The sequence below is a fragment of the Panthera tigris genome, chromosome C2 (assembly GCF_018350195.1).
Source record: "Panthera tigris isolate Pti1 chromosome C2, P.tigris_Pti1_mat1.1, whole genome shotgun sequence".
In the NCBI taxonomy this organism is placed as follows: Eukaryota; Metazoa; Chordata; class Mammalia; order Carnivora; family Felidae; genus Panthera; species Panthera tigris.
The window spans coordinates 83,514,390-83,542,007 of record NC_056668.1 but is presented as its reverse complement, the minus strand read 5'-3'; the positions used below and the strand labels follow the sequence as shown (position 1 = coordinate 83,542,007).

Sequence of the window (27,618 nt, the reverse complement as noted above, 5' to 3'; positions counted from 1 at the left end):
TATGTTAGCCAATTTGACAATAAATTATTTTTAAAAAATAATAAAGAATTTCAGGTTGTAAAAAAAAGTATACAATAGAGAGTGGGTGCAAAGCTATAGTAAATATAATATGGTATTAGCAAAAAAAGATATTTCATTGGAATAAACTAGAGTTAAGAAATAGACCCATTCATATATGGTCAATTGATTTTCAACCAAAGCATCAAGTAAATTCAGTGAGGAAAATGATAGTCTTTTCATTAAAAGATGCCACAATAATTGGATATCCATATGGGAAAAAAATAATAAACCTCAATTCCTATATTACCTCATACTCCAAAAAGTTTTTGAAGGTGGGTCATATACCTAAATGGAAAGGCTAAAACTATAAAACTTTTAATTTTTTTTAATGTTTGTTTATTTTTGAGAGAGAGACAGCTCAAGCCGGGGAGGGACAGAAAGAGAGGGAGACAGAATCCAAAGCAGGCTCCAGGCTCCAGGCTCCAGGCTCCAGGCTCCAAGCTGTCCGAACAGAGCCCTATGCAGGGCTCGAACTTGCAAACTGTGAGATCATGACCTGAGCCAAAATCGGATGCTTAGTGACTAAGCCACCCTGGCACCCGAAACTATAAAACTTTTAGAAGAAAACTTAGGAAGATTTCTTCACAACCTGGGAATAGGTAGATATTTTGTAGGATACAATAAACAATAACCACAAAAGAAAAAATTGGTTAGCTATACTTCCACAAAATTAAAAACTTCTTAGACTACACAGTTAAGGAAATGATCAAGGAAGCCACAAACTGGGTGATGGTATCATAAAACATTTATCTGACAAAGGATTTGTATCCAGAATATATAATGATACATTAAAAGCTCCTCTAAGTCTATAATAACAACAATGCAATGAAAAAAATGGATATAAGACTGGAGCAGAGAAATTTTTACAAAGAAATGTACAAAAGGCTAGTAAACACACAAAAAAGTGTACAATGTTATTAGTCATGAGAAAGATGCAAATTAAAACTGTAAAGAGATACATACCAATATACACTTAGAGGAATGGCAAAAATTAAAAATCTAAAGGTTCCAAGTATTGGCTAGGACATGGAGCAGCTAGAACTCTTACTTTTAAATAATCTATGGGTCACAGAGAAAATTTTAAAGAACATTTTTTTTTAATATCCAGAAGTTAATGAAAATACGGTGTATCAAATTTTGAAGGATGAAGCTAAAGCAGTGCTGAGAGAGAAATTTATAGCACTTGTATTAGTGTTCTCCGGAGAAACAGAGCCAGTAGGAATATACGTAGATGTATGTAAGAGATTTATTATAGGAGTTGACTCATGTGGTTGTGAAGGCCACAGAATCCCACAGTCTGCCGTCTGCAAACTGGAGAAACAGGAAAGCCGATGGTATGATGCAGTCAGTATCCAAAGGCCTGAGGATGGCCCCTGATATGAACCTGGAGCTCTGACATCCCAACTTAAGAAAAGAAAAAAATTCGTCCTTTGCCTTCTTTATTTCATTTGGGCCCTCAGTTATGATACCCACCTACATTGGTAAGGGCATATTTCTCTACTGAGACTGTTTTATCAAATACTAATCTCTGGAAGATATAGATAAATACCCTCACAGACACACCCCAAAGTAATGTTTTACCAGCTGTCATCCCTTAGCCCAGTCAAGTTTAGATTAACCATCACAGCACTAGATAGTTAACATTAGTAAAGAAACACTGACAGAAACTGAAATTAGTGCTGATTAAAGAATCAAAGGGGCGCCTGGGTGGCTCAGTTGGTTGAGTGTCCGACTTCAGCTCAGGTCACGGATCTCGCCGTCCGTGGGTTCGAGCCCCGCGTCGGGCTCTAGGCCAATGGCTCAGAGCCTGGAGCCTGCTTCTGATTCTGTGTCTCCCTCTCTCTCTGCCCCTTCCCCGTTCATGCTCTGTCTCTCTCTGTCTCAAAAATAAATAAACGTTAAAAAAAATTTTTTTTTAGAAAAAAAAATAAAAATAAATAAAAATTAAAAAAAAAGAATCAAAGATGTGATATTAAGCTTGCTTCATGAAATATTGTAATGTCAATCTTGCCTGGAGAAAAGAACAGGGATTCTAAAGTTAATTCCTGACTTATGTGATTTTTGTAAATTTACAGAATAATTTTTATTTAGGCTTTGGTCTTAATCTTTAAAAAGGGTGTGATCTCCTCCCAGAGGTTTTATGAAGATTTGACAAGCTAGTGGATGTGACAAAGTTTTATAAAACTTTTAATGCTACATAAATGTTAGTTATATTTATACTTAACACTAGATGCTAAAAATGTAAAAAAATCTTAGAATAGCTACTTATGGTGAGAGTAATTGGCCAAACTGTCATTTACTGTAAGTATTTTGAACAGTAATGTAACCAATTCAAATAGGCTTATAATCTTCTGTATTAGCTATTTTATCCCTTGGTAAACAGATTCTATTGAATGGTCATTTCTTAAAATACAAAGATTGTTTCCTTTAAATAGCTACATGATATCTTATGTATTTTTATATTTTATTTAATACCAGTATAAAATTTTCAGGCATATGAATATAGTAACACATAATTGATATGTTTCATATGCTTTTTTTTCTCATTCCAGGTCAATGAATACATTTTTGATAATTTATCTAATAATCCTTATTTCTGAAGCCATCATCAGTACTATCTTGAAATATACATGGCAAGCTGAAGAAAAATGGGATGAACCTTGGTATAACCAAAAAACAGAACATCAAAGAAATAGTAGTAAGGTATTTTATGGTGTTCTTGACTCTGCTATAAAGGAAACTATTCTTTGGCACAGTTGATGATTTGGTAGTGACTTTTGATAGGAGTGACCACTGTGATCTCCTAAAACCATTACTATTGAAGGGTGACAGAAAGACACTGCAAGTCAGAGTGGCCATTATGTTTATACTGGTATACTTTTTGCATTTTAAGGCATAAGCAATTGTATTTCCTAAGACATGACTTGAATAATTATAAGAGATCACAAAAATTTAAATCATCTGTGTTGGCATTCCCCTTCACTACTACAAATTCAGTTTTTTTATTTTATTTACTGTATGTTGTAAGTGAATTAAAGAGTTAGTTGATTTATTTTCAATTCTTACTGTCAGTCCATTGATAAGATGAAGTATTGATACAAAATTTGTCATATAATGTTTTAAACAATAAATATGGACTACCAAGACAATTTAATCTGCAATTTTGGTAAATTTGTCTCCAGATTTCACATTAGATTAAAATACAACTATTGCAAGACAGATGTGGATCTCAAGAAACCACAAAGCAGATCACAGGAACATATTTTCCATATCATTCATAATTACTATTTCACCTTTCACAGAATGCATGTTAAAATGTAATACTGCTCTGCCATTGAAGTAGGCTATTACTATATCATCTGTAAGTAAGAGTTTTAATTTACAGCAGTTCTAGTCTACCAATTTTTAAATAAATTTTGAATTAGAGTCAATTTTTAGTTATCTTTGATTTTGAAGGGTAGAAGTAGAAGAGTAAGTATACTTCAAGGATTATTAATTAAATATTTTGCTAAAGGTTATTTGAGTCACACCAGGCCTTTTGGTAGCTTCTAAAAAGTAACAAGTAGTTTGAATTTAACCTTTTCTTTTTTCATTTTGTTCAAGATTCTAATGAGCAATAAAACAACCAAAAGAAATGTATTAAAAAAATGATTCAACAAATGAATTTCAATTCATGAAACTTCTGCTTCAGAATATAGTTGATGGTCTGTTTAGACATGAAACTTTCTGATAATTTTTCTCCGGTCATACTGAGGAAATTCTCATATGTATTCTTGTATCAATCATTTTTTTGCCTAGATTCTGAGATTCATTTCAGACTTCCTTGCCTTTTTGGTACTCTACAATTTCATCATTCCAATTTCATTATATGTGACAGTTGAAATGCAAAAATTTCTTGGATCATTTTTTATTGGCTGGGATCTTGATCTCTATCATGAAGAATCAGATCAGAAAGCTCAAGTCAATACTTCTGATCTGAATGAAGAGCTTGGACAGGTAAAAAAGATCATTTTATTTTGTTTTGCTAATTTTTTATTTTTATCAAAACAATACATATACAAAGAAAAATACTATGAGGCTTATACCAAAAAATAGCCCTACTTTGCTCCACACCTAACTCTTATTTCTCATTTTTAAATCTGAAATCGTTTTTCCCATTATTTAGCACTACTGTATATAGTGTTCTTTCTTGATTTTTAAATTTTAGACATTATTTATTACGGAATATAAAGATATACTCTTATGCTGCTGTTTATACACACATACTCAGGTACATACCCACTTTGCCTCCCTATAGCCCTCTAATATTGTTATATCACAATTAGGGATTCAGTAAATGTTATTGACATTATGTTGACTCTTAGTATTGCTCACTAATTCCTAGTTCTTTATGTGTATCCTATGATACTATAATTACACTTTGTTTTTTATATGTTATTTTCCCTAGAGTTCATTGCTCTGTTTTTTCATTTGCTTAATTTCTGTATGCCACAAACAAGTCTCTGATTAATATTTGAAATATCTCTCTACATACTCAAACATATCAAGTAATCTAGGATTTGCTTTCTCTTTCTTTTTATGGTGGCAGCTCTTTTGAAGACTTTTGTCTTTCTGCTTCAATTTGGACTTATTTCTGGGCCTGCTTCTTAGCTGTCACCCAGGACTTCCCTTTACCATTACTCTAGAAATTCCTTTGCCTCTCTCCTGTTTTGGATCTCCTGTCTCCTGGATCCCGTGTCACCCCACATGTGTCTTTTTCTCTCATTTTGGTGGAACACATCTTCTAATAACTTCCTGAAAAAGGATGCATGAGAGGAGACTATTTTGAGACTTTGGATGTGTGAAAATTCTTTATTCCTTTTTTACACTTGATTAGTAATTTAGTTGTATAATGCATCCCAGGTTGGAAATTGTCATTCTTCCATATTTTAAAAGCATTTCTCCATTTTTTTCTGGCTTCCAATGTTGCTGTTAAGAAATGCAATGGCATTCTGATTCTGATTTCTTTGTTTGTGATCTCTTATTTTATCTCTGGAAGTCTTTAGGATCTTCTCTTAATGTGATGATTCTGAAATTTCATGATGAGGTACCTTGGTGTCAGTCTTTTTTTTTTTTTTTTTATGCTTTCATTGGACAGTGAGCTCTGTGAGCCCTTTCAGTCTGGAAATACATGTACTTCAATTCTAGAATTTTTCTTACTAATTTCTTTGATAACATGTCTTTTTTAATTTAGTATTTAGATATCAGACCATTTATCTTGATTCTCTAATTCTCTTTCTTTGACTTTCAGTTTTCCTTTACTTGTTTGTGTTTATAATTCTGGAAGAATTTGTCAACTTTATCTTTCTACCTATCTGTTAATTTCTTTTATTTCTGTTACAATATTTTTAATTTCTAATATTCTAGTATATTTGAATAATCTTTTTTAATTGCATCATATTCCTTTTCTTGAATATAATCTATTCTTTTAGCTCTCTGAAGATATTAATGATGGCTATTTAGTCTTGTGCTCCTTGCATTTTCTCTTTGCCCCTAGTTCCTTTCTCAGTAGTCTGTTCTACTACAATATGGCATATGCATTCCTAAAACTTATTGTGCTACTTAAAATTACTTAGTAAAAGCCACAGGACTAATGGGATTAGGAGTACAGCAAAAACTTTGTCAATGACACATTTAAAATAGATTGTTAAGAAATGCATAAGTACTGTAATATATGTGGCATTTTATCTTGAAATAGACCAGAAGGTTTCTTGTAGAAGTGACCATCATCGAAGTATTGCTACCTGTGTGTCATTGTAAAGTATAGAAAGGAAGGTTATCTGAAAACAGAAGTGGATGGGTGTGGCTTATAACACCCATGGTGACCTGAGGTAACTGGTACCTGTTTGAGGCTTGCACATTTCACGTGTTCCTTCTGGGCTTGGCAGTTTGCTGGTGTTTCTCACAAAGGAAATTGTGCATAACCAAGTGCAAAGTGCACGTTATGTTCAAATTGTTCCCTTATATATCAGCCATATTGTTATCAGTTCATGTTTTCATGACCTTGTTGTAGCAAACTGTCTCATTTGTCTTAGACTCTACCTTTCTTTTAAGGAGTGATCCTCAAATGAATGCTAATCTTTGGTTTTCTTTACAAGCTTAAAAGTTTTCCATAGAAAACCCTAGCAGCCCAGCTATATTTTGGCACATCCCCAGACATCACTGTTGGTCTTTTCTCAGTTTCCCCAGAGAGAATTACTCCAGTTAGTATTTTTGCTGCTTGTGATTGTTAGGGCCATCCAGTAGAAATCTCCGTTTTTAGTGTACTGCCACACTCCTGTTTTTAGCTGCCTCACACCTGTTTTCAGCTTTCCACAGGGTTCAGATTCTCTCTGGTTCAAGCTCCTCCTTAGACAATAAACCTTCCAGCTGTTGCTCGGATAGATGTAAGGCAGTCTCAGGTTTGCAAATTATGAGGTGATTTCAGGTTCCAGACTGTTCCTGATACCTCCATTTTCTGCGAGTTTCTGGGAAAGGATTGCCCCCATTGCTTAGGTTTCATATTCTATGTTCTCTTAAGTCACTTGCCACTCATTCAGCTCCTTTCCATCTTCCAAACTTGTTATATCTCCCTTCTCATGTTGTCTCATCTACCATTATTTTTGTTCTTTTTTTATTCCTCTATTCTTATTTAAGTGAAGTTTCAAGAGGAGCAGAGATAATTGTACTTGCTCAGCCTGCCATTTTTAACCAGAAGTTGATCCATTTATTTTTAACATTTAGGAGGCTGTAGTAACTTATGCTAAATATTAATTCATGTCACATTTCTTCAATTATGTATCACATATTCAGGACCTAAAAACAGAGCCTGCTTTTACTTCTCCAAACACATTTTTTCCCATTTTTTCTTTCCTTTGACCTTTTCTATCCCAATTTTCTTCTCTTCCTCTTTCCTTCATGTTAGAATGTTGTTTTTCTGAAACTTCACACTGTTTGTGCATATCCATATCTGTTTTCTTTTTAATAAACTTTAAGTGATAACTTTGTAAAATTTCTAATTCATCTCAGCCTTTCTTTTTACTTTTAAGCCTGCAAGTATTTCATAATATGTTTATTGCCTATATTCCTTTACCTATTTTTATACCAGTGAAATCTACTTTATTTCACACTCTCCTATGTCCTTAAATTTCCATACTGTTAAAGAAACTACTCTTAGGGTGGTGTACAGTGCCCTCTTTATCACTAAAGTTAAAACTTCTTGATTTTATACAAATTTTTAAAAATCAAAATTGATTTCTTTTATTCATCTCTATCTAATCTTAATTCTAAAAGGTCCTCCATGACTGACAGATCTCTGTCTATTCTAATCACTTTTGGAGTATTAGTTCTGTTTGCTGATATATTTTGTATCATAATTTTTTATACCTTATTCTTATTATTCTTCCTGATCTAAAGTGTTTTTGTTTTTGTTTTTGTTTTTTTATTAACTTGTATAGGTAAGTGACATCTCTCTGTATCCACCTTTACAATTCAACATTTGCTGTAGTGGGCAGTCTTTAATATCACAGAGCAAAGATAAAATATTTTATCTTATTTCTAGTTTCACTGTTTGTTAGCTCTGTAACTACGTAAGTTATTTGACCTAACTCTTCCTTTGTTTCTTTTTCTCTAAAATATACATAGTAATAGTACCTGCCTCATGGAGTTGTTGAAAGTATTGGATGAGTTAAAGTGTTTCGAATATAGTGATCACTGTACAATTATTGGCTTTGTTATTACTTTACGTAGCAAAATTTCTGTATCTCAGGTGTTGTATTTATCTTTACTACTTTCAAGAAAATGAACTTCAAGGTATACTTTTTTACTTTATTTCTTGGTCCAAACAATTTTTTTTCCAGTTTTAACTCTACCTTCCTTTTTGTATATTGATCTTTTTATTCTGCAATCTTTGATGAACTCATTTGTTAGTTCTAGTGGTTTTTTTAGTGGATTCCTTAGGATTTTCTATATATAAGTCATGTTATCTACCAATGGTTTTACTTCTTTTCCAATCTGAATACCTCCTATTTCTTTTTTCTTGCCTGATTGCCCTGGTTAGAACCTTCAGTACAATGTTGAATAAAAGTGGCAAGAACAGATATTTTTACTTTATTCCTGAACTTAGTTTAAGGGAAAGCATTCAGTCTTTCTTCATTAAATGCTAATTATGGGGTTTTGTAGACGTATTTTATCAGGTTGAGGAAATAGCCTGTCCCTAATTTGTTGAATGTTTTTATCATGAAAGGGTATTGGATTCTGTTAAATGCTTTTTCTGCATCTGTTGAGATGATCATTTTAATAATAGAATAAAGAACAAGTGCCAACTTATTATTATGGTGGGTTTCATTGATTAATTGATGTTGAACCAGTTTTGCATTCCAGGGATGAATCCCACATGTTTATGGTGTGTATTTTTTATATTGTTCTAGATTTGGTTTGTGTTTATGTTCATAAGGGATATTGGTCTGTGGTTATTGTTTTTCCTTATGATGTCTACCTCGCTTTTTAAATGATGACTTTCTCAAATCATCATTGCATTAATTAAATCCTCACCGTGATCCTAGTTTGTATCAAGACTTAACTATTTCAATCTTCTCTTTTTGGGCCTACCTTCTTTTAGGGTTAATTTTCCAAAATTAGTCTCCAAGAGTAATACAATTATTTGTCTTACCTTTTTAAAATATTTTCATTTAGGGGCACCTGGGTGGCTCAGTCGGTTGAGCGTCCGGCTTCGGCTCAGGTCATGATCTCGTGGTTTGTGAGTTTGAGCCCCGCATCGGGCCCTGTGCTGACAGCTCAGAGCCTGGAGCCTGTTTCGGATTCTGTGTCTCCCTCTATCTCTGTTCCTCCCCAGCTCTGTCTCTCTCTGTCTCTCTCTCTCAAAAATAAATAAACATTAAAAAAAAATTGTAAAAATAAATAAAAATTAAAAAATAAAAAAATAAAATATTTTCACTTAAACATTTTCCTTTTCCCTGAGTTTGTCTCCTACCCTTGGTTTCAATTTCCCCATCTATCTATTTTAGATAGCTTTCTATCTCTGACTTCTTGTATTGCTATGACTTTGTGTTCCTGTTCCCAGCTCTGTACCATTTCTTCTGGAGCACATACCCTTTCACATTCTAGGTTATTAAGCATCCCTTCCACCCTTGCTCAAAGATCATTCTTAATCCTACTACTTCAAAATACCTTATCCAGGAGAGGAAAAAGAACTATTAATACCACATTATCAGTCAGCTGTACAGATGAACATGCATGTAAAAATGCCACAAACTTCAAAGTGTATGTGTATATAGACTGAAATTATTTTAGGTTACCCTGTTTTGTTTCTGGGTATCTTTAATTATTGTGCTTGGATTAAAGGAATCTCAGCATCAGTATGCCAATGTTAATAGGTAAGCTTGACTTTAGGAGATGGGCGACAAGGTTTTTTTTGTTTAACATAGGACCATAAACACAAAAGTTTTCTTTTTTCTTTTATCTTCCATCTCTAGGTGGAATATGTGTTTACAGATAAAACTGGCACATTGACAGAAAATGAGATGCAGTTTCGGGAGTGTTCAATTAATGGCATAAAATACCAAGAAATCAATGGTAGACTTGTCTCTGAAGGACCAACACCAGACTCTTCAGACGGAAACTTATCTTATCTTAATAGTTTATCCCATCTTAACAACTTATCCCATCTTACAACTAGTTCTTCTTTTAGGACCAGTCCTGAAAATGAAACTGAACTAGTAAGTAACTTTTAAATTAATAAATTGGAATTTCGTTTGAAATAATTCTCTCTGGTAGTTGCTCAATTGATTGAAGGAGAAAAAGTTTAAATGTTAGTGGGACAAAAAATATATATTTGAAATGTATATCCTTTGATTCAACACTGAGAATTTGTGGTGATAATCCAGTTTAACTTGTCAATTAATGTGTGTCTGCCTTAGTTCTCTGGGTAAATGAGACTAAGTTAAGAAGAACCCTATGCCTTGAAGTAAAGAAGTAAAGAGACTTTGCTAAGAAATAGAGCTTACATTCATTTAATGCTTCTTGAGACCTCACTTTTTAAGAGGTCTTACAATTTGGCGGTGCCTCCCAAAAGATACTCTTATGTTGAAAGGTCATAAGCAAATGTAACATTTTACTTTTTGGAGTCAGAAGCAACCAGCTAGTATTCAGGCAGTTCAAGATTATAGCACTCTTGTTGTAAATCTAAGATAACCAATTATTAACAGTATTTATTGACATTTTTTAGAATTCTTATGGTTTTCTAAATGTTATTTGGGGATGGTATTTTTATTGTGAATATTATTTTTCTACAGATTAAAGAACATGATCTCTTCTTTAAAGCAGTCAGTCTCTGTCACACTGTACAGATTAGCAACGTTCAGACTGATGGCATTGGTGATGGTCCCTGGCAATCCAACCTTGCACCCTCCCAGTTGGAGTACTATGCATCTTCACCGGATGAAAAAGCTCTAGTGGAAGCTGCTGCAAGGTATAGTTTAGTCTAATTTTCAAATCTTCAGAAAAACATCTTTTAAATAAAGAACTACAAATACTAGAAAATTATTTTAAATTGTCAGACAAAATTCATAAATGCATAAAGGTAGAATTCATAAACACATAAAAGAGAATTTTATATATGTGTCATTAATTTTGTTGACAAGCTTGCATTGAATCATATTTTGGAGAGATTTTTAAAAATCTGGTTACTGTGAAATATGAATAATATAATTTGTGAGAAATATTTGTGAATGTATTGTTTTGGACCTACTCTGATCCTTCAAGTTCTTAAAAATAATGCCATATTCAAATTAATTTTTTTTATTTATTTTTCGGAGAGAAAGAGAGCACATGCAAGCAGGGAAGGGGCAGAGAGAGGAAGAGAGAGAATCCCAAGCAGGCTCCATGCTGTCAGTGCAGAGCCCAAATGGGGCTCCATCTCACAAAGAACCATGAGATCATGACCTGAGCCGAAATCAAGAGTTAGACACTTAACTGAGCCACCCAGGTGCCCCTCAAAGAAATATTTTTAATTGCATCTTAAATGTGTATTTTAAATGTTTTTATTCAGGCTAAGTTAAAATGACGTATTGTGAAACATGAAATAGCGTCTTTAAATCTTACATTTCTTAGGGTTCCTGGGTGGCTCAGTCAGTTAAGCATCTGACTTAGGCTCAGGTTATGGTCTCATGGTTCATGAGTTCAAGCCCCCCACATCGGGCTCTCTGCTGTTAGCACAGAGCCCACTTCAGATATTCTGTCCCCCTCTCTCTGCCCCCACCCTGCTCTCATGTGCTCTTTCACTCAAAAATAAATAAACATTTGAAAAAAATTTTTTTAATCCTATATTTCTTCTCTTTTAATCCCTAGAATTGGCATTGTATTTATTGGCAATTCTGAAGAAACTATGGAAGTTAAAACACTTGGAAAACTGGAACGGTAATTTTTTTCTATATTGTAATCTTCTGTGTGTTTAGTATAGAATAGGAATCTGTAAACTGTGGCCCATAGGCCATATCTGGTCTATGGCTTGGTTTGTACAGTCTACAAGCGATATTACACTTTTAAAGGATTGTTGTTTTAAAAAAAAAAATGCAACAGAAACCATATATAGCCTGCAAAGCCTAAAATATGTACTGTCTGGACCTTTACAGAAAAAGTTTACTGACCCCTGCTCTAGAATGATGTTAATACTCCATTGTACTTTTTCACAGTAATAATAACATTGTACTGTGAATCTTTCATTTGTATTTTAGCTTAATGGTTCTTGAGTTTACTCATGTTTATTTTTATACACTCCTGGGGTAATGAGTTCCATAAGTTCTTACTGAATAAAGAAAACCTTCCTTATATTTACACTGCTTTATAAATTAGTCCATTCCTGTTCTAGTCATATCTTTCATTGTTTTATCAATTCCAATTATATCTCAACTGTAGCTGTCCCTTGCCAAACTATGGTTTTCCAAACTAAAATAGAGCCATTTTTTGGCTAATTTCATGTAGAAGCCTATGTAGCTCATTTCATCAACTTACAAACCATCATCCCACTCAGTGTTTTTCTTTGAGATGTACAAAACATTTCATATAAACATCATTATATAAATCCATCCCAAAAACTTCAAGCCACACCTGACCCATCCACACAAATTCTTTTACTGCTCCCTATAAAGGCGTTTGTTTCCCTACCTGTACACACGTACACTGTTCTAGGTTCAGAATCACTGCTGTAATGATCCTCTGTTACTAATGTCAGTGTGTTGTATTTCTCAGGTGTGTTTGGGCAGAGAAAAGGGTTGAGAATCAATTACCTTTTTTAGAAAAACGTGGAGCTGGGCAGATCTGGATTCCAATCCTTGCTGTGCCACTCACAAACTTATATGACTTTAGGAAAATTACTTAATCTTTCTGAGTTTAATAGTCCTCATCTGTAAAATGAGATAAGACCTACCTTCTTTGGTTCTCATGGGTATTAAATGACATAAGGTAGGTAAAGTACATGGCATTTGGTAAGTACTCAATAAATGTCAGTTCCTTCTATTTCTATCTTGTGTTATTATTAGTGATTCATAACCCATCATCTTGAAAATGTACTTGAGATTAATTTCTTATTCTAAATCAACCATTTTATCTTTTATAGGGGTTTTTGTCAAAGATTCACTTACTATTATTCAAAAAAAGTAGACTTTTTATCTTATTTTTTTTTTCCTTAGGTACAAACTGCTTCATATTCTCGAATTTGACTCAGATCGTAGGAGAATGAGTGTGATTGTTCAGGCACCTTCAGGTAACCTGTCTAAATTTTTATGAATTTTTATTTATCTAATATTAAGAGTTTAATAACTGATTTTTCTCTTTAGGTGAGAAGTTTTTATTTGCTAAAGGAGCTGAATCATCAATTCTTCCTAATTGTGTAGGTGGAGAAATAGAAAAAACCAGAATTCATGTAGATGAATTTGCTTTGGTGAGTGGAGATTTCTAAAATATATAAAACTAGAAGATATACATATGAAAGATTTAAGGCTTCATTTTTGCATTAGTAATTTATAAAAAAATTATAGAAATTCTGCAGTTCTGTTACAGTATGTGTTGTCTTCCACATTCTTTGGTTATAAAATGACTTTTAACCTGCTAAAATTCAAGTCTTCTCTTTGAACCTATTACAATCAGGGTATTTCTGGCTACAAAGACCATTCACATTAATACATTAAAAAGAGGAGTTTACTAAAAGAATATAGGGGAATCCCAAGGATGTGGAGAAACTGGCACCTTCATTGCTGGTGAGAATATAAATGGTACAAACACTTTAGAAAATAGTTTGACAGTTTCTCACAGAACATAGAGTAATAAACGTAACTGTATAACCCATTCACTGCTAGTTATACACCCAAGAGAACTGAACACATGTTCACACAAAAACTTAGTAGCATTTTTGCTAAATAGCCAAAAGGTGGAAACATTCAAATTCCATCACCTGATGCATGGATTAAACAATGCGTCATCTCCATATAATGGAATGTTATTTGGCCATTAAAAGGAATGAAATACTTACATGCTACAACATGGATGAATCTTGTAAAGGTTATGCCTAGTAAAAGAAGCTAGTCATAAATGGTCACATGTTCCATTTATATGAAATATCCAGATTAATGGAATTCATAGAGACAAAAAGCACATTAGTGGTTGCCAGGGTCTGGAAGAAGGGGTAAAAAGGAAGTGTCTGCTGATGAATATGGGATTCCTTTTAGGGATGATGAAAATGTTCTGTAATTAGATAGTAGTCATGATTGTACAATTCTGTGAATACACTAAAAACCACTGAATTGTACTCTTTAAAGGAATGAATTTTATGGTTTGTGAATTAGGTCTCTTTTACTAGAAGAATGTAGGAGAATCTTACAAAAACAAAGTGCCACACTTCATCTGAAGAGGAAGATTTTTAAGCAGCTCTCTCTCTCAGTCTTAGGAACTCATGATCTCTTATTTCTGCATTTCTATAAATGTATGCTCCATACTCATCTCTGCTCACCTGCCTCCCTTTTATGGTTTATTTTCTCCCATTGCTTGTTTCCTAATTGTTTATGATGTAGTTCACCTACCACACTGTAACATCCATGAGAACAAAGACATTCTTCTACTTAACATTCATTTTAATATCCAGAACAATGCTGGCACATAGCATTTCAATAAGTATTTGTTGTAAAGTGAATTACTTTCATATACTAGTAACTCTCATGGCCTCTTAACTATTATTTAAGAAAAACATTTATAGGTGTGGGTCATTTGGTCAATGTCAGCACAGAGCCTTGATGCAGGGTTTGAACTCACAAACCATGAGATCATGACCTGAGCCGAAATCAAGAGTTGGATGACTGAGCCACCCAGGCACCCCTAAGTGTTGGTCATTTGTAAATCAAGAACATCAATATTTAGAAATCTAAATGATGTCATATAGTATTTTAAAATGTACCCTTTCCGGGGCGCCTGGGTGGCGCAGTCGGTAAAGCGTCCGACTTCAGCCAGGTCACAATCTCGCGGTCCGTGAGTTCGAGCCCCGCGTCAGGCTCTGGGCTGATGGCTCGGAGCCTGGAGCCTGTTTCCGATTCTGTGTCTCCCTCTCTCTCTGCCCCTCCCCCGTTCATGCTCTGTCTCTCTCTGTCCCAAAAATAAATAAAAAACGTTGAAAAAAAAAAAATGTACCCTTTCCAAGTTCTGTTATTAGAATATTTGGGTTTTTCTGAAGAAAATATATAGCAAGAACTTTTATAAGCTTTTGGATATAGGTACCAACTTTTAAATAGTAACACCATAGGAAAAATTTGTGCCCAGGAGAATCGGATAATCAAATATATATTCCTAAGTGTTGTGTAACTCCGTTTCACCAATGAAGATGTATAATGATACAGTTTTAAATCATTCGGTGGCTCTAGAAAGAATTGTTTATTGGATGAGGGCCACTTTACCGACTTCGTTATTTGAACTGTAAATTCGTCATACTGTGCACCTTCAGGAAATTATGGTCTTCTTTGCTTAAAAAGAATTCTTATAAAATGGATTTGTAATGGTTAAAACAGGAGAATAGAACCTGGGCTGCCTGTCTCTGGACAGCCTGAAGATACCTTATAGAAGTGTCTGGCTTTCCAGGTAAAACAGTTTTAAAACCACAGTAAGATCATCTTTATGATCCTGTCTAGGCTCTGATATTAAAAACCTTAAGTATTTTGAGCAACTTTTTAAGAACTCATCAAAAATTATAAAAGCTCTGATAATGTGTGTCCCATAACTCAGATCACTAGGACTTTGTGACACTTCATGTATATCCTGTTACTAGATGATAGTACTTTTAAGTTGTTTGTAATTGACTTTTGGTAAGGCATCCTCAGTTTATTTCAGTGACTTCTTGATTTCCCATTAGTTATTTTGGTTCAATTTTTGTCTTTAATTTTTCTGTTTTAGAAAGGGCTAAGAACTCTGTGTATGGCCTATAAACAGTTGACATCTAAAGAGTATGAGGAAATAGATAGACGTCTCTTTGAAGCCAGAACTGCCTTGCAACAACGGGAAGAGAAATTGGCAGATGTCTTCCAATTCATAGAGAAAAATCTGATATTACTTGGAGCTACAGCAGTGGAAGACAGGTAAATATCAGACAAATAGGCAATATCCGTTTTTTCTCATAAGAATTTCCCTAGCCAAGTGTTTCTAATTTATGGCATAAATTCCATTTATTAACATCCTATAATAATATATTTAAAATCAAAATAAATGGGTAATTTTTCCCATTCAGCAGATACAACACTTATTCTAGCCAGATACCTTAAATAGATGAATGAACTCAGCTATGTAGCTTTCCCTATAGGCTTGAATTTGTAGGCTGCTACTCAGTATGGCATACAAAAGCTTTAAGCACCTGTTTAATGCTCCAGCTTCACTTCCCACCACTGCCTGCTTCCACATTATGCTTCAGCAGTACCAAACTGTCTGTAGTTCTCTGAACATCAGCTCTAGTTAAAACTGTTCTATTTTGTGCCTTTGTTCTGTGGCAGGGCTGTACGTTGTGCCTGGATAATTTCCCCCTTACCCATTTGTGAATATCTTTATAAAATATAGCTCAGATAGTACCCCCACTCCAGTAAGACCTTTCTTTACCCCTAACCGGATTAAAAACCTCTCCTTTGTGAAGTATCCATGTTTTGTAGGTAGTTCTGTGTTGTTCTTGTAGCAGTATAATTATTTCTTTAAAGACTTTCTCCTCTATTAGTTTGTGAATTCCTTAAGGCCTATTTAGTGTTTGTTCCTCATCACTTGTCTCTGTGTTTGCATTTTTTTAAATTTAGGTTTTCATTTACTTTTCAGTTGTCCTCATGAGATTTCTAAGACTCACCTGCGGTTATGTCATCCTTTGTTGTCCACCATTTGATTTTTGACCTACTGATTGAGAAATTTTCTTATAAAAAAGAGAAAAATCTTCTAATTTCAAATTTAATATTTTCTAACAAAATAGGAGTTTATGAAGACTGTATACTTAGTTTAGTTCTATAAAAATCAACTTTGAAGATATACTCGTAAGATATAAAGTTGTGGATGTTATGTTAACCAGATGATGGCTAATTTGGTTATTCCTGTTTCTTCCCAAATGGGGGAAAAAATCAATTATATCACTGTACTATAACATTTTTAAGTCAGGGAGTCTAGAATTTACCTTATATGTACTAGGTAGTTTATAATTGAAATAGTCAAAAAGTATTCTTCTCACTACTAATGTTGTTTCTTTTATTTTCAGGCTACAAGATAGAGTTCGAGAAACTATTGAGGGATTAAGAATGGCTGGTATCAAAGTATGGGTACTAACCGGAGATAAACATGAAACAGCTGTTAGTGTGAGTTTATCATGTGGACATTTTCACAGAACCATGAACATCCTTGAACTTATAAACCAGAAATCAGACAGTCAATGTGCTGAACAATTGAGGCAGCTTGCCCGAAGGTAAGAATGTAATTATCTGGATCATGAGTTCAGGGGTCAGCAAACTATGGCTTCTGGGTCCAAGATGGCCCACTGCCTGTTTTTTATAGCCTGTGAGCTCAAAATAATTTTTATATTTTTAATGGTTGAAAAAGAATCCAAAGAAGAGAAATATTTTGATGTAAAAATTTATGAAATTCAAATTTAAATGCCTATAAATAAAGTTTTATTGTAACAGTTCCACAGTCATTCATTTACATATCATCAATAAAAAGTTTTTGCACTTCAGGACAGTTGGGTAGTTGTGACAGAGCCATTAGGAAGCACTTTTATCATTTCTCACTGCTGCTTGATTTACTACAGATCACAGTGACACCATTGTAACTCAGTAGTGTTTTGAGTGCCACACATATTGCCCTATGATATTTTACTATATTTTTATTAGTAGTATTTATCCATCGTGTCCAAACAAGAAAAGAAAAATGGACTTTTAATATCAAACTTTTCATGCACAATGTAGTGTTGATTATTTTATTACCAAATTAGGAGTCACAGCACTGTGTTTATTACTCAGTGACACTTTAATATGCTACCTGTTTGAAAAGACATATTCAAAGATAAAATATAAAATCTCAATACAGATAGTTCTGTTGTGTTAAAATATAAAATCTCATTGCAGATCAGCATTAAAAGGTAGACTTTTGCAATTGATTTTGATGACGGGGAACATTAAACCTGAATTAAGCAAAATGTTATCTCCCCTGCCTCCTCCCCCGAAAGAAAAGATTTCCATTTCTTCTCACTGGTAGACTTGTATTACTTGAAAAATTATACTCAATTACTATTATTAAGTTTTTTTACTTAGTCCATAAAATTTTTGTCGAAATCTGTCTCCTCTATTTTAATAAAGTACCTGCATTATATTCTCAGTTTAGCCTCTTGGCCCACAAAATCTAAAATCTAAAATTGAAGTATTTACTTCTTTCTGTCTCTTTACAGAAAACACTTGCCAAATCCAGATCTAGTTCATATGACTAAACTAGGAAATTAATATACATTTTATTGTTCAGAGATAATTTCATAAGTATTTATACTCTAAATTCATTCTTTTTTTTTCTAAATCTGTTTTTTATAGACAGATCAACTTTATTTAGGAGCCCCTTTAACAATCTCATTTTTCACAGTGATTTAAGGATTGCTTCAGTGTAAGCATTAGGGTTGTTCTGGTCTCCCACAGGTACCTGTCATTTGCAGCCTTCTGCTAATACAGAAAAACAGATGTGAAAAGATAGTGCCACAGTTTTCAGTGTACTTTCAGAGCTTTATTCATATTTGTTATACAGGCATTGATATAGTACTGAACTCTGGATTTCATCAAAGAAAAACTTAAGGGATGTTTTAAAGAGACAGTGCAACTCTCAGAAGGTTCTTTGCTTGAGTTCAAAAAAGCAATTGATCTAGGTAATTATACTATAATTTGGGAGTAGTGACGACACCATTGTGGCTGCTTAAACATTTAAGTACCATAATATCAATGAGAACTCCTTAACACGTAGAAATTAATTATTCAGAATCATTTACTTTATATATACTTTCTAAAATATTAATCCTGTATAAAAGTAACAAGTGTCCATTTAAAAAATACTGAATATGATGAATATATAATGGAATATACCATAATACAGCCATCTAAAGATAATTATTATTTGTATTTTATTCTTCAAGTCTTCTATATATGTGCTCTTAGTGAATCTGTTAGGATTATGGATATTGTTTATCTTCCTTTTGTACAAAAGCTGTATTACAAAGTGAACATTCTGGTCTTTTTTAAGGCTTGCTATGTGAAATTTATATTTTATTTTAGAGATACCATCTTTTTGGTAGAATATGTTTTCTGAGATAACCATATAAGTCAATAGGGTTTTGATTTACAGACTTCCAGTTCATGTCTATTCTAAAAATTTTTGGTGGAGCAAAGAATTCTATTCCTTTGAAAGCTTTACTTTGTATACCCATTCCTTCACAAACCTACCATTCGTTCACATATTGGTGGTCTGCTATCTAGAATTTGGAACACAAGTCATGTAAGGTGTATTGTTTACTCTCAGAATACTTTATTTTCTATGGGAAAAACAGAAATAAATATATTGTGATAGACCTATCACAACTGGATTGTAACAGGTAAGAACAGAAAGTTGTCGGTGGACAAAAGAGGGAAGCTTAGCCTAGACAACAGAGCTCTGTAGAAAAACTCAGGATTGTTGTCTCCTAAAAGAAATGTTAACTGGTCAGAGTAACCCCAGCAAACAAAAGGGGCAACATATGCAAATTTCCACAACTGAGAGATGGATTCATTCGAGGAGTTGACAGTAGTGAAGTATGGCCATAGAATGCAGTAGATGGGAAGAGGGTATAGGCAGTATTAAGACATGAGGCTACAGAGATGAGCAGATGCTACCTATGTGCCAGATCTGTGAGGTGCTTTCCCATATTTCATAAATATTATCTCATGGATTGTGAGATAATATGGTGACTTATAAAGAGGAAACTTAATTTAGTGTGCTTAAGAAGTTTCCAGAGGAAAACTGATCTCTCCCACTCTTGGCTGCTACCCTTTGTTCTGAGTCATGGGCTCAGGTGGTACTTAGACTGAACACATTGGAAGCAGCAAAGGTTGCTAAATAAAGTTTGGCCAATAGGGAGGAAAAACAGTCAGTGTGGTGTTGCTTTCAGGTACATGACAATTAATAAAGAAAAATACATTTTTGAAAAGTTTATGTTGTAAAAGATAATTGTTTACCACTTATTAGTTACAGTGCAACACAGTAGTGATTAGGCATACTGTGAAAGACATCATTTTGACTTATAAAAGCTTTTTTGTAAGACTAAAATCTATCAATATATATTTAGTTTTTATAGTTTGCTGCTCATTTGATAGTTTTCTCACTTCTCACATAAAAAGGGAGAGTACAGGGGCACCTGGGTGGCTCAGTCAGTTAAGCATCTGACTTCTGATCTCAGCTCAGGTGATGATATCACAGTTAGTGAGCTCTAGCCCCGTGTCCCTTGTGATAGTGTCTGCACTGATAGGAGCCTGCTTGGGATTTTCTCTCTGCCCCTCCCCCACTTTCACATGTGTGCCCACTCTCTCTCAAAATAAATGAACTAAAAAAAAAAAAAGGTAAAAATGAAGGGTTCAGTTACTGTGGAAAACAATATGGAGGTTCCTCAAAAACTAAAAATAGAACTACTGTGTGATCCAGCAATCCCACTTCTGGATATATTCAAGGAAAATGCAGTCACTATCTGAAATTTGCACCCCCCCCCCCCATGAATGCATGTTCATTGCAGCATTATTCACAATAGCCAAGAATGGAAACAACCTAATGTCTGTTGTCGGATGAATGGATAAAGAAAATGTGTGTCTATAAACTCATGTAAATACACACACAGGAATATTATTCAGCTATAAAAAAGAAAGAAATATTTTTGTGACAACATGGATGGACCTTGAGAGCAGTATGCTAAGTGAAATAAGTCAGACAGAGACAGACAAATACAAATGGAATCTAAAAAAGGTGAACTCATAGAAACAGAGTAGAATGGTGGTTTCCAAAGCTAGGGTGTAGGGAAAATGGGGAGATGATGGTCAAAGGGTACAAACTTCTACCTTACATATAAGATGAATGAGTTCTGGAATTCTAATATAAGGCATGGTGACTATAATTAACAGTACTGTATTATATACTTAAGAATTGTTAAGAGAGTAGATCTTAAATTTGTCACCACACAAAAAGATGATAATTAGGGGCGCCTGGGTGGCTCAGTCGGTTAAGCGGCCGACTTCGGCTCAGGTCATGATCTCGCTGTCTGTGAGTTCGAGCCCGCGTCGGGCTCTGTGCTGACAGCTTGGAGCCTGGAGCCTGTTTCAGATTCTGTGTCTCCCTCTCTCTGCCCCTCCCCCGTTCATGCTCTGTCTCTCTCTGTCTCAAAAATAAATAAACGTTAAAAAAAATTTTTTTAAAACAAAAAAACAAAAAGATGATAACTACATGAGGGGATGGAGATGTACTCATACAACATATGCTCACAGGGCGATGCTATCCATGTTCCACCATAGTACTATCTGGCATTACATAGAATCCAATGTAGGGGTTAATATCAAAAGACAGTTATGATTCCTTTATTCCTTCTTGCTCACATGGTAAATCTATCTCATGAATTTTCCTGAACATTGTTGATTTCATTTACTTTTTTAAATTAGGACTTCCTAAATGTATAACTAATAATTGTATATTTTTGTAAGATTTTTCTACACTTCAGGAAAATATCCTAAGAATTATATGCTTTATAATTCCCATTTTAGAAAATATACTCTATCAGGTCATTGTAAAATTGAATATCATATGTTTTATTCATCATATCAGTCACTCTCAGTTTTGCTTAATCTCAGCTTTCAGGTAATATAACTCCATTTCTTCCCTGACATATCAGTTTTGTAACAATAAAGTCTGCGGGTAAATGGTCCATCTTTTCGTAAGAATTTTTTGTTTACTAGATGTATATAAATAATATGGTTTCAAAGTATTTTACAGAGAATATAATTATTTTCTTGTAGAATTAAAGAGGATCATGTGATTCAGCATGGGCTGGTGGTAGATGGGACTAGCCTGTCTCTTGCACTCAGGGAGCATGAAAAACTATTTATGGAAGTTTGCAGAAATTGTTCAGCTGTACTGTGCTGTCGTATGGCACCACTGCAAAAAGCAAAGGTATGTTTGTATTATAAAGCGTTCCATAAAGATACTGAGATCTAAAAGTACTCTTTAAGGTTAATGCCTTATCTAGTCCTATTTGGTAGTATGCAGCATATGACTCTTAGTCACTTCTCACATTATGAATTTTAACCATGTACGTTAGACCTTTGAAATTTTCAAAATGAATATTAGTTTCAGCTATTCATAATGACCTACAAAGTCTTCTATGGGTGGCAGTTTGTGATTTTGCTGAGACACAAACTGAACTTTGATAACTACAGTTTCATAAGTTAGTTACTTATCTGGCGAGGAGGTCTGGAAGACTTCTGTTCTTCTGCAACTTCAGGTTGTTCTGTGGAGCACGGCTTATTTTTGCACTCTCCCAAAGTGATAATTTTCTGTTCAAAGTGGCTATTAAGTGATAAAACTTTAGTGAAAAGTTTAAAAGCCAATTATCTTATGATTTGAAGCTATATACCCAAAATATTAAAATGTTAGCTAACAAATGAAAGGCTATACAAGTATTTTTTATAACTTGATTTAAAATTTGGGTCTTATACTATATCTTTCACAAATTTCTTTTGAAATGCACACCTACACACTGATTGTTTCTCATATGGGTCTAATGACATCCAGCATTGTTTTACTTCATGGAATTTTATTAAAATGCCTATATTATTGTAATTCACGTACCCAGTCTGTGGAGACTACAGTTGGAGACCAAATAGAGCTAATGCCTAGGTTCTTTATAAATGTGTGTTCAAGAATTCCAAAGAAACCTTTCTTTTAATTTTATTGAATTTAATCTTGATTGCTTTTTTAAATTTCTTAAATTTTATGACAAGAGAAAATAATTACCTTCCCTCTATCAAATAAAAAGAATAGTTACTTGAGAAAGAGAAAATTTTGCCTGACAAAGTTCAATTAAGTGTAATTATTTTTTAACACAATTAAGTTTTTTACACTTTTAAGCTGTATTTAAAAGAGACTTGCTTCCCATCAAAAAATCCAAAGATAATAATCTCTTTTGCTATGTAATTTCTAAAAAACATTCCTAACATCTCCTCAAAAAATGAACTCCATTGAAAATTACTGTCTAATACAAAATTGACTTTTTTCATTATTCAACTGTTCTTGTAACAGTCATTTCAGATAAATGACTATATAAATACAAGAAAATTGAAATTTTATAATAACTAATTAGTTATATGTCTTTCAGGTAATAAGACTGATAAAAATCTCACCTGAGAAACCTATAACATTGGCTGTTGGTGATGGTGCTAATGATGTAAGCATGATACAAGAAGCACATGTTGGCATAGGTGATTGATTTTTTTTCCTGAATTTTTAAAATTGGTATAATTATTTGGTGATTTTGAATTTTCCTTTTGTAGGCTAAAATGCAGTATCAAATATATGAATGCAATGTGGTAATATATCACTGTATCTGCATCAGAAGAAGCCCATTATAATTAAGCCCAATATTTAGGATATTTTAATTCCAAAGTTTCAAGGACATAAATACCATGTTGGTGAATTTTATCTCTGCCAGTTCTCCTTCATAATAAAGTAGCTTTATTTTGCCGTGTTGTACCTTTTAAAGTACTTTCTCACATTTTTCTATAATTTTTAAACTCTAAATTTGTAATTTATGTAGTTGCCCTCATGGTTGCAATTCTTTTAGAGTGTTGTTATTATTTCCTGTCTTTTTCAGTCTAAAGATTCTGTAACTCGTTCTAATGACAATTTTAGAAATAATAAATTATATCAAACCATTATAATATATATATTCAAGTAGTTTTCCTTTTTATTTAAATGTTTGTTTATTTTTGAGAGAGAGGAGGAGTGAGGGAGGGACAGAGAGAGGGAGACAGGATCCAAAGCAGGCTCCGCACTGACAGCAGAGAGGCCCATGTGGGGCTCAGATTCACAAACTGTGAGATCATGACCTGAGCCAAAGTTGGACCCTTAACTGACTGAGCCACCTAGGCACCCCTCAAATAATTTTCTAACTTAATAAACTTTGTTCTAATTTCTTTTCTATTTTTGCCTAAAATTTTTGTTTTATTTAGACTAATACCATTTTATTATATTTAAATTATCAGTCATTTACTGTTTAAACCATATTCTGAGCTGCCTTCCTAAATAACTTTGTCATGCAAATACAGAAGCAAAGGAGAAAAGTATGGAGGTTTTTTTAATGAAGGATAAAATTTTAGAATTAGAAAAAAGGCTAATTCCTCTTCTGGAATAACCTCTGTAATGTCCTGTGATAGGTAGTTCTCAGGTCTAATATTTCCAGTGTAGCTCTCAAATCAATTCTTCACTTTTCATTTTGAAACTTAATTTTCTTTCTAGTTTGTGTACTGTTGTTTACCATAAATTTCCATAACAATTTGATGATAACTTCCTATACCTTCCTATTAAAGGCATAAAAAGCTACAGTAGTTACAACAATTTGATTCTAGTATAACAGAAAGACCAGTGAGTAGGATACATGGAAACATCTGGAAATTTAGTTTTTAAAAAAAGGAGATGTTTCAAATAAGTAGGGAAACAAGTTATTTGATAAAAAAAAATACTAATATAACTGATTTGGTTATTTGGGAGGAAAAAAAAGTTGGGTCTCTGTTGCTTAGAGCCAAACAAATACCAGAATGATTATATATTTTAAAAATTTTAAAGACCACAAAAAGGAATGGAAGAAAAAAATTTAATGAATAATCTTGTAATTTGAGGTATGGAAGGATCTAATTTTTAGGAAAGAAAGAAAAAGAAAGAAAGAAAGAACAAAAGAGAAAGAAAGAAAGAAAGAAAGAAAGAAAGAAAGAAAGAAAGAAAGAAAGGCATTGTAAAGGGAATGATCAGTATGTCTGGCAGAAGTAAATATACCCAAATTCAAATTTTAAACATGAAACTAATAAAGAACATTTGCATGGGTGCCTGGGTAGCTCAGTCAGTTAAGCTTCTGACTCTTGATTTCGACTCAGGTTATGATCCCATGGTTTGTGGGATCTAGACTTGCATCAGACCTTGTGCTAACAGTGCAGAGCCTGCTTGGGATTTGATTTCTCTCTCTCTCCTTCTCTCTCTCTCTCTCTCTCTCTCTCTCTCTCTCTTTCTTTCTCTCCTTCCCCAACTCTCATGCACACGTGCTCTCTCTCTCTCAAAATAAACATTTTCTTTAAATTAAGATGAGTATTAAATGCATGAAAAAAAGTGTTCAGCTCACTCAAAAAAAAAAAAATCCAAGTTAAAATTACCTATCAGATTGGCAAAATTACAAAGTTGGGTAAAACTTGGAATTGGCAAAGGTTAGAATTAGCAAATCCTCATGTACAGTATTAGGGGGAGTGTAAATTGGTATACCCTGCATTATTATGTATAATAGAATTTTAAATGTGTACCTATTGACCTAGCAGTTATGCATCTAGGAATTTCTTTTAAGAAAATGAATAAAGGGACGCCTGGGTGGCTCAGTTGGTTAAGCGTCCAACTCTTGATTTCAGTTCAGGTCATGATCTTGAGATTCTTGAGATCAAGCCCCACGTGGGGCTCCACACTGTGTGGAGCCTGCTTGGTTTTCTCTCCGCCCTTCACCCACACACACACAAACTCTCTCTCTCAAAATAAATTAAAAACATTTTTAACAAATGAATAGTTAACATAGTTAGATATTATAAAAACAATGTCCATAATGTATTAAGTGACAATAACAGATTATAAAACAAATAATCTCGTTTTGTACATTTGTTTGTGTATATATTAAATACACACAAAAAATGCAGAAGGAAAAATTCTTAAAGGATATAGACCAAAAATAGTGGTCTTCTCTAGATGTTATAAATGTAAGTGATGATCTATACCTAGCCATTTTGGAAATTTTTTTTATTACAAAAATAAAAAATTATAATTTTGAAAAATGATTTTTCAAAGCTGTTTCCAGATTGAAAAAACAAACTTGGCAAGAACTCTTTTGAAACCTAAAGGATTACTGTAACCTTAAAAATGTACTCATATTTATCAGATAAAATTATGTACTGATTTCAAGTGATATTGTGGACACTTATTTTAAAAAGCACATTTTATCCAGCCTAGATTAGATAAATTAACAAAGGGAGCAAGGTTGTCACATTAAACATTTAAAATATTTATATACTTGGCATTTGTTCAAAATGTGCACATAGGTAATCTGGTGAATTGCTATTTCATGCGTAACTTTTATCTAGATGCAGTCGTAGAAAGGTAAGAAGTTGTGAGTGTGCTAGCTTTTCTCACTATTAATTACCTTTGCAAGAATTTTCAGCAAACAGTGCATACAGTTTTTTTTTTTTTTTAAGTTTATTTTGAGAGAGAGAGAAAGACAGCGTGTATGTGGGGAAGGGGCAGAGAGAAAGGGAAAGAAAGAATCCCAAGCAGGCTCTGTGCTACCAGCATGGAGCCTGACAAGGGGCTTGATTCCAGGAACTGTGAGATTATGACCTGAGCCAAAATCAGGGGTCTGATGCTTACTCACTGAGCCTACCAGATGCCCTCAATGCGTACAACTTTTTTAAGTCTTCATTTGCTCTGTGTAATGTTTGTTAGTTATATTTATTGAAATATTTCATGCCATTTGAATCCAGTAATAAAATCAGGGCTTCCATTTTAAATAATCAAATTCAATCAATAAGTAAAGAGCACATTTTGTTTGACTTATGTGCGAAAGTTTTAAAACCATTAAACTTAATGCTCATTTTTGCTAGGTTCTAATCATTCAATTTGGATTTTTTTTATGTTCATTGGAAATTAACAAAGTTAAAGCTGTTTTATAGCACTTTCTCCATTAGAAATCTGTTAACTAGTACTTTGTGTCTATTAGTGTAAAACTTGATGTTCTTATTAGATCCTTAACTTTCAACATTATTTTTATATTCATTGTATTTTATTATATTTTGAGTCTTTGACACTTGATGTTACATACCTGGTATGTATTGTAGATTTGTTTTAATTATGTATTTGATTTAAGTGGAGCAACCTTTTGGGAATCTTCTATCCACTCTATATTGGGAAATAGTGCTCCCAAGCCCAGGTTCAACTGCTATAGATAATTAAGATATTTGTAGTTAAATTATCAAAATCACACTTCTCAGTTATCAATGAACTTGCCTTTTTGTCTTCTTTATTACAGGAATCATGGGTAAAGAAGGAAGACAAGCTGCAAGAAACAGTGACTATGCAATAGCTAGATTTAAATTCCTCTCCAAATTGCTTTTTGTTCATGGTCATTTTTATTATATTAGAATAGCTACCCTTGTACAGTATTTTTTTTATAAGGTGAGTTTCATGGAGATATATATAACCATTTACTGACAGTAATTTGAGGTTTTAATTTAAGGTATGTGATTGCCATTCAAATTATTCTTAAAAATTGTTTCTATAAGTAAAAATAACAGTTTATGGGATATACTTTGATTATTTTGTCATAAATCTAATGTGTACTACAGAAAGAAAATCAGCGGTTGCCTGAGGCCAGGGGTGCAGGTGATAGCACTGACTGGAAAGGGATATAAGAGAACTTTGCATGATAGAAAAAGCTCTCTAATTTGATTGTGGTGGTGGTTACTTGGGTGCATAAATTTGTTAGCATCAAAATTCACACTTAAAATTGATAATTTTATTCTATGCAAATTAAAACATACTTAATTTGATTTCTTTCATGTTATTTTTTCCTGAGCCAGTAATAAGTTTTAATTTAGGTCCAGTACAGTGGTTTCAAGCAGAGGTTCTTCATCCTTTTTGTGCCAAGAATGACCTTTTGGTAGTCTAGTAAGATGTATAAAC

At 33.5% G+C, this 27,618-nt stretch overlaps 1 protein-coding gene across 8 annotated transcripts in view; it reads left to right on the top strand.

Moving 5' to 3' along the window:
• ATP11B (ATPase phospholipid transporting 11B (putative)) overlaps positions 1–27,618 on the top strand; it is a 129,120-nt gene that overhangs the window by 62,406 nt on the left and 39,096 nt on the right. For all 8 annotated transcript variants that reach the window (XM_042956602.1, XM_042956595.1, XM_042956601.1 and 5 more), the window contains exons 11-22: positions 2,613–2,763; positions 3,859–4,056; positions 9,573–9,815; positions 10,392–10,567; positions 11,446–11,514; positions 12,786–12,859; positions 12,933–13,036; positions 15,529–15,710; positions 16,856–17,059; positions 21,657–21,810; positions 23,015–23,117; positions 26,966–27,111. In XM_042956602.1, coding sequence (XP_042812536.1) covers positions 2,613–2,763; positions 3,859–4,056; positions 9,573–9,815; positions 10,392–10,567; positions 11,446–11,514; positions 12,786–12,859; positions 12,933–13,036; positions 15,529–15,710; positions 16,856–17,059; positions 21,657–21,810; positions 23,015–23,117; positions 26,966–27,111 — 1,804 coding nt within the window. The remainder of the gene's footprint in view (positions 1–2,612; positions 2,764–3,858; positions 4,057–9,572; positions 9,816–10,391; positions 10,568–11,445; positions 11,515–12,785; positions 12,860–12,932; positions 13,037–15,528; positions 15,711–16,855; positions 17,060–21,656; positions 21,811–23,014; positions 23,118–26,965; positions 27,112–27,618) is intronic.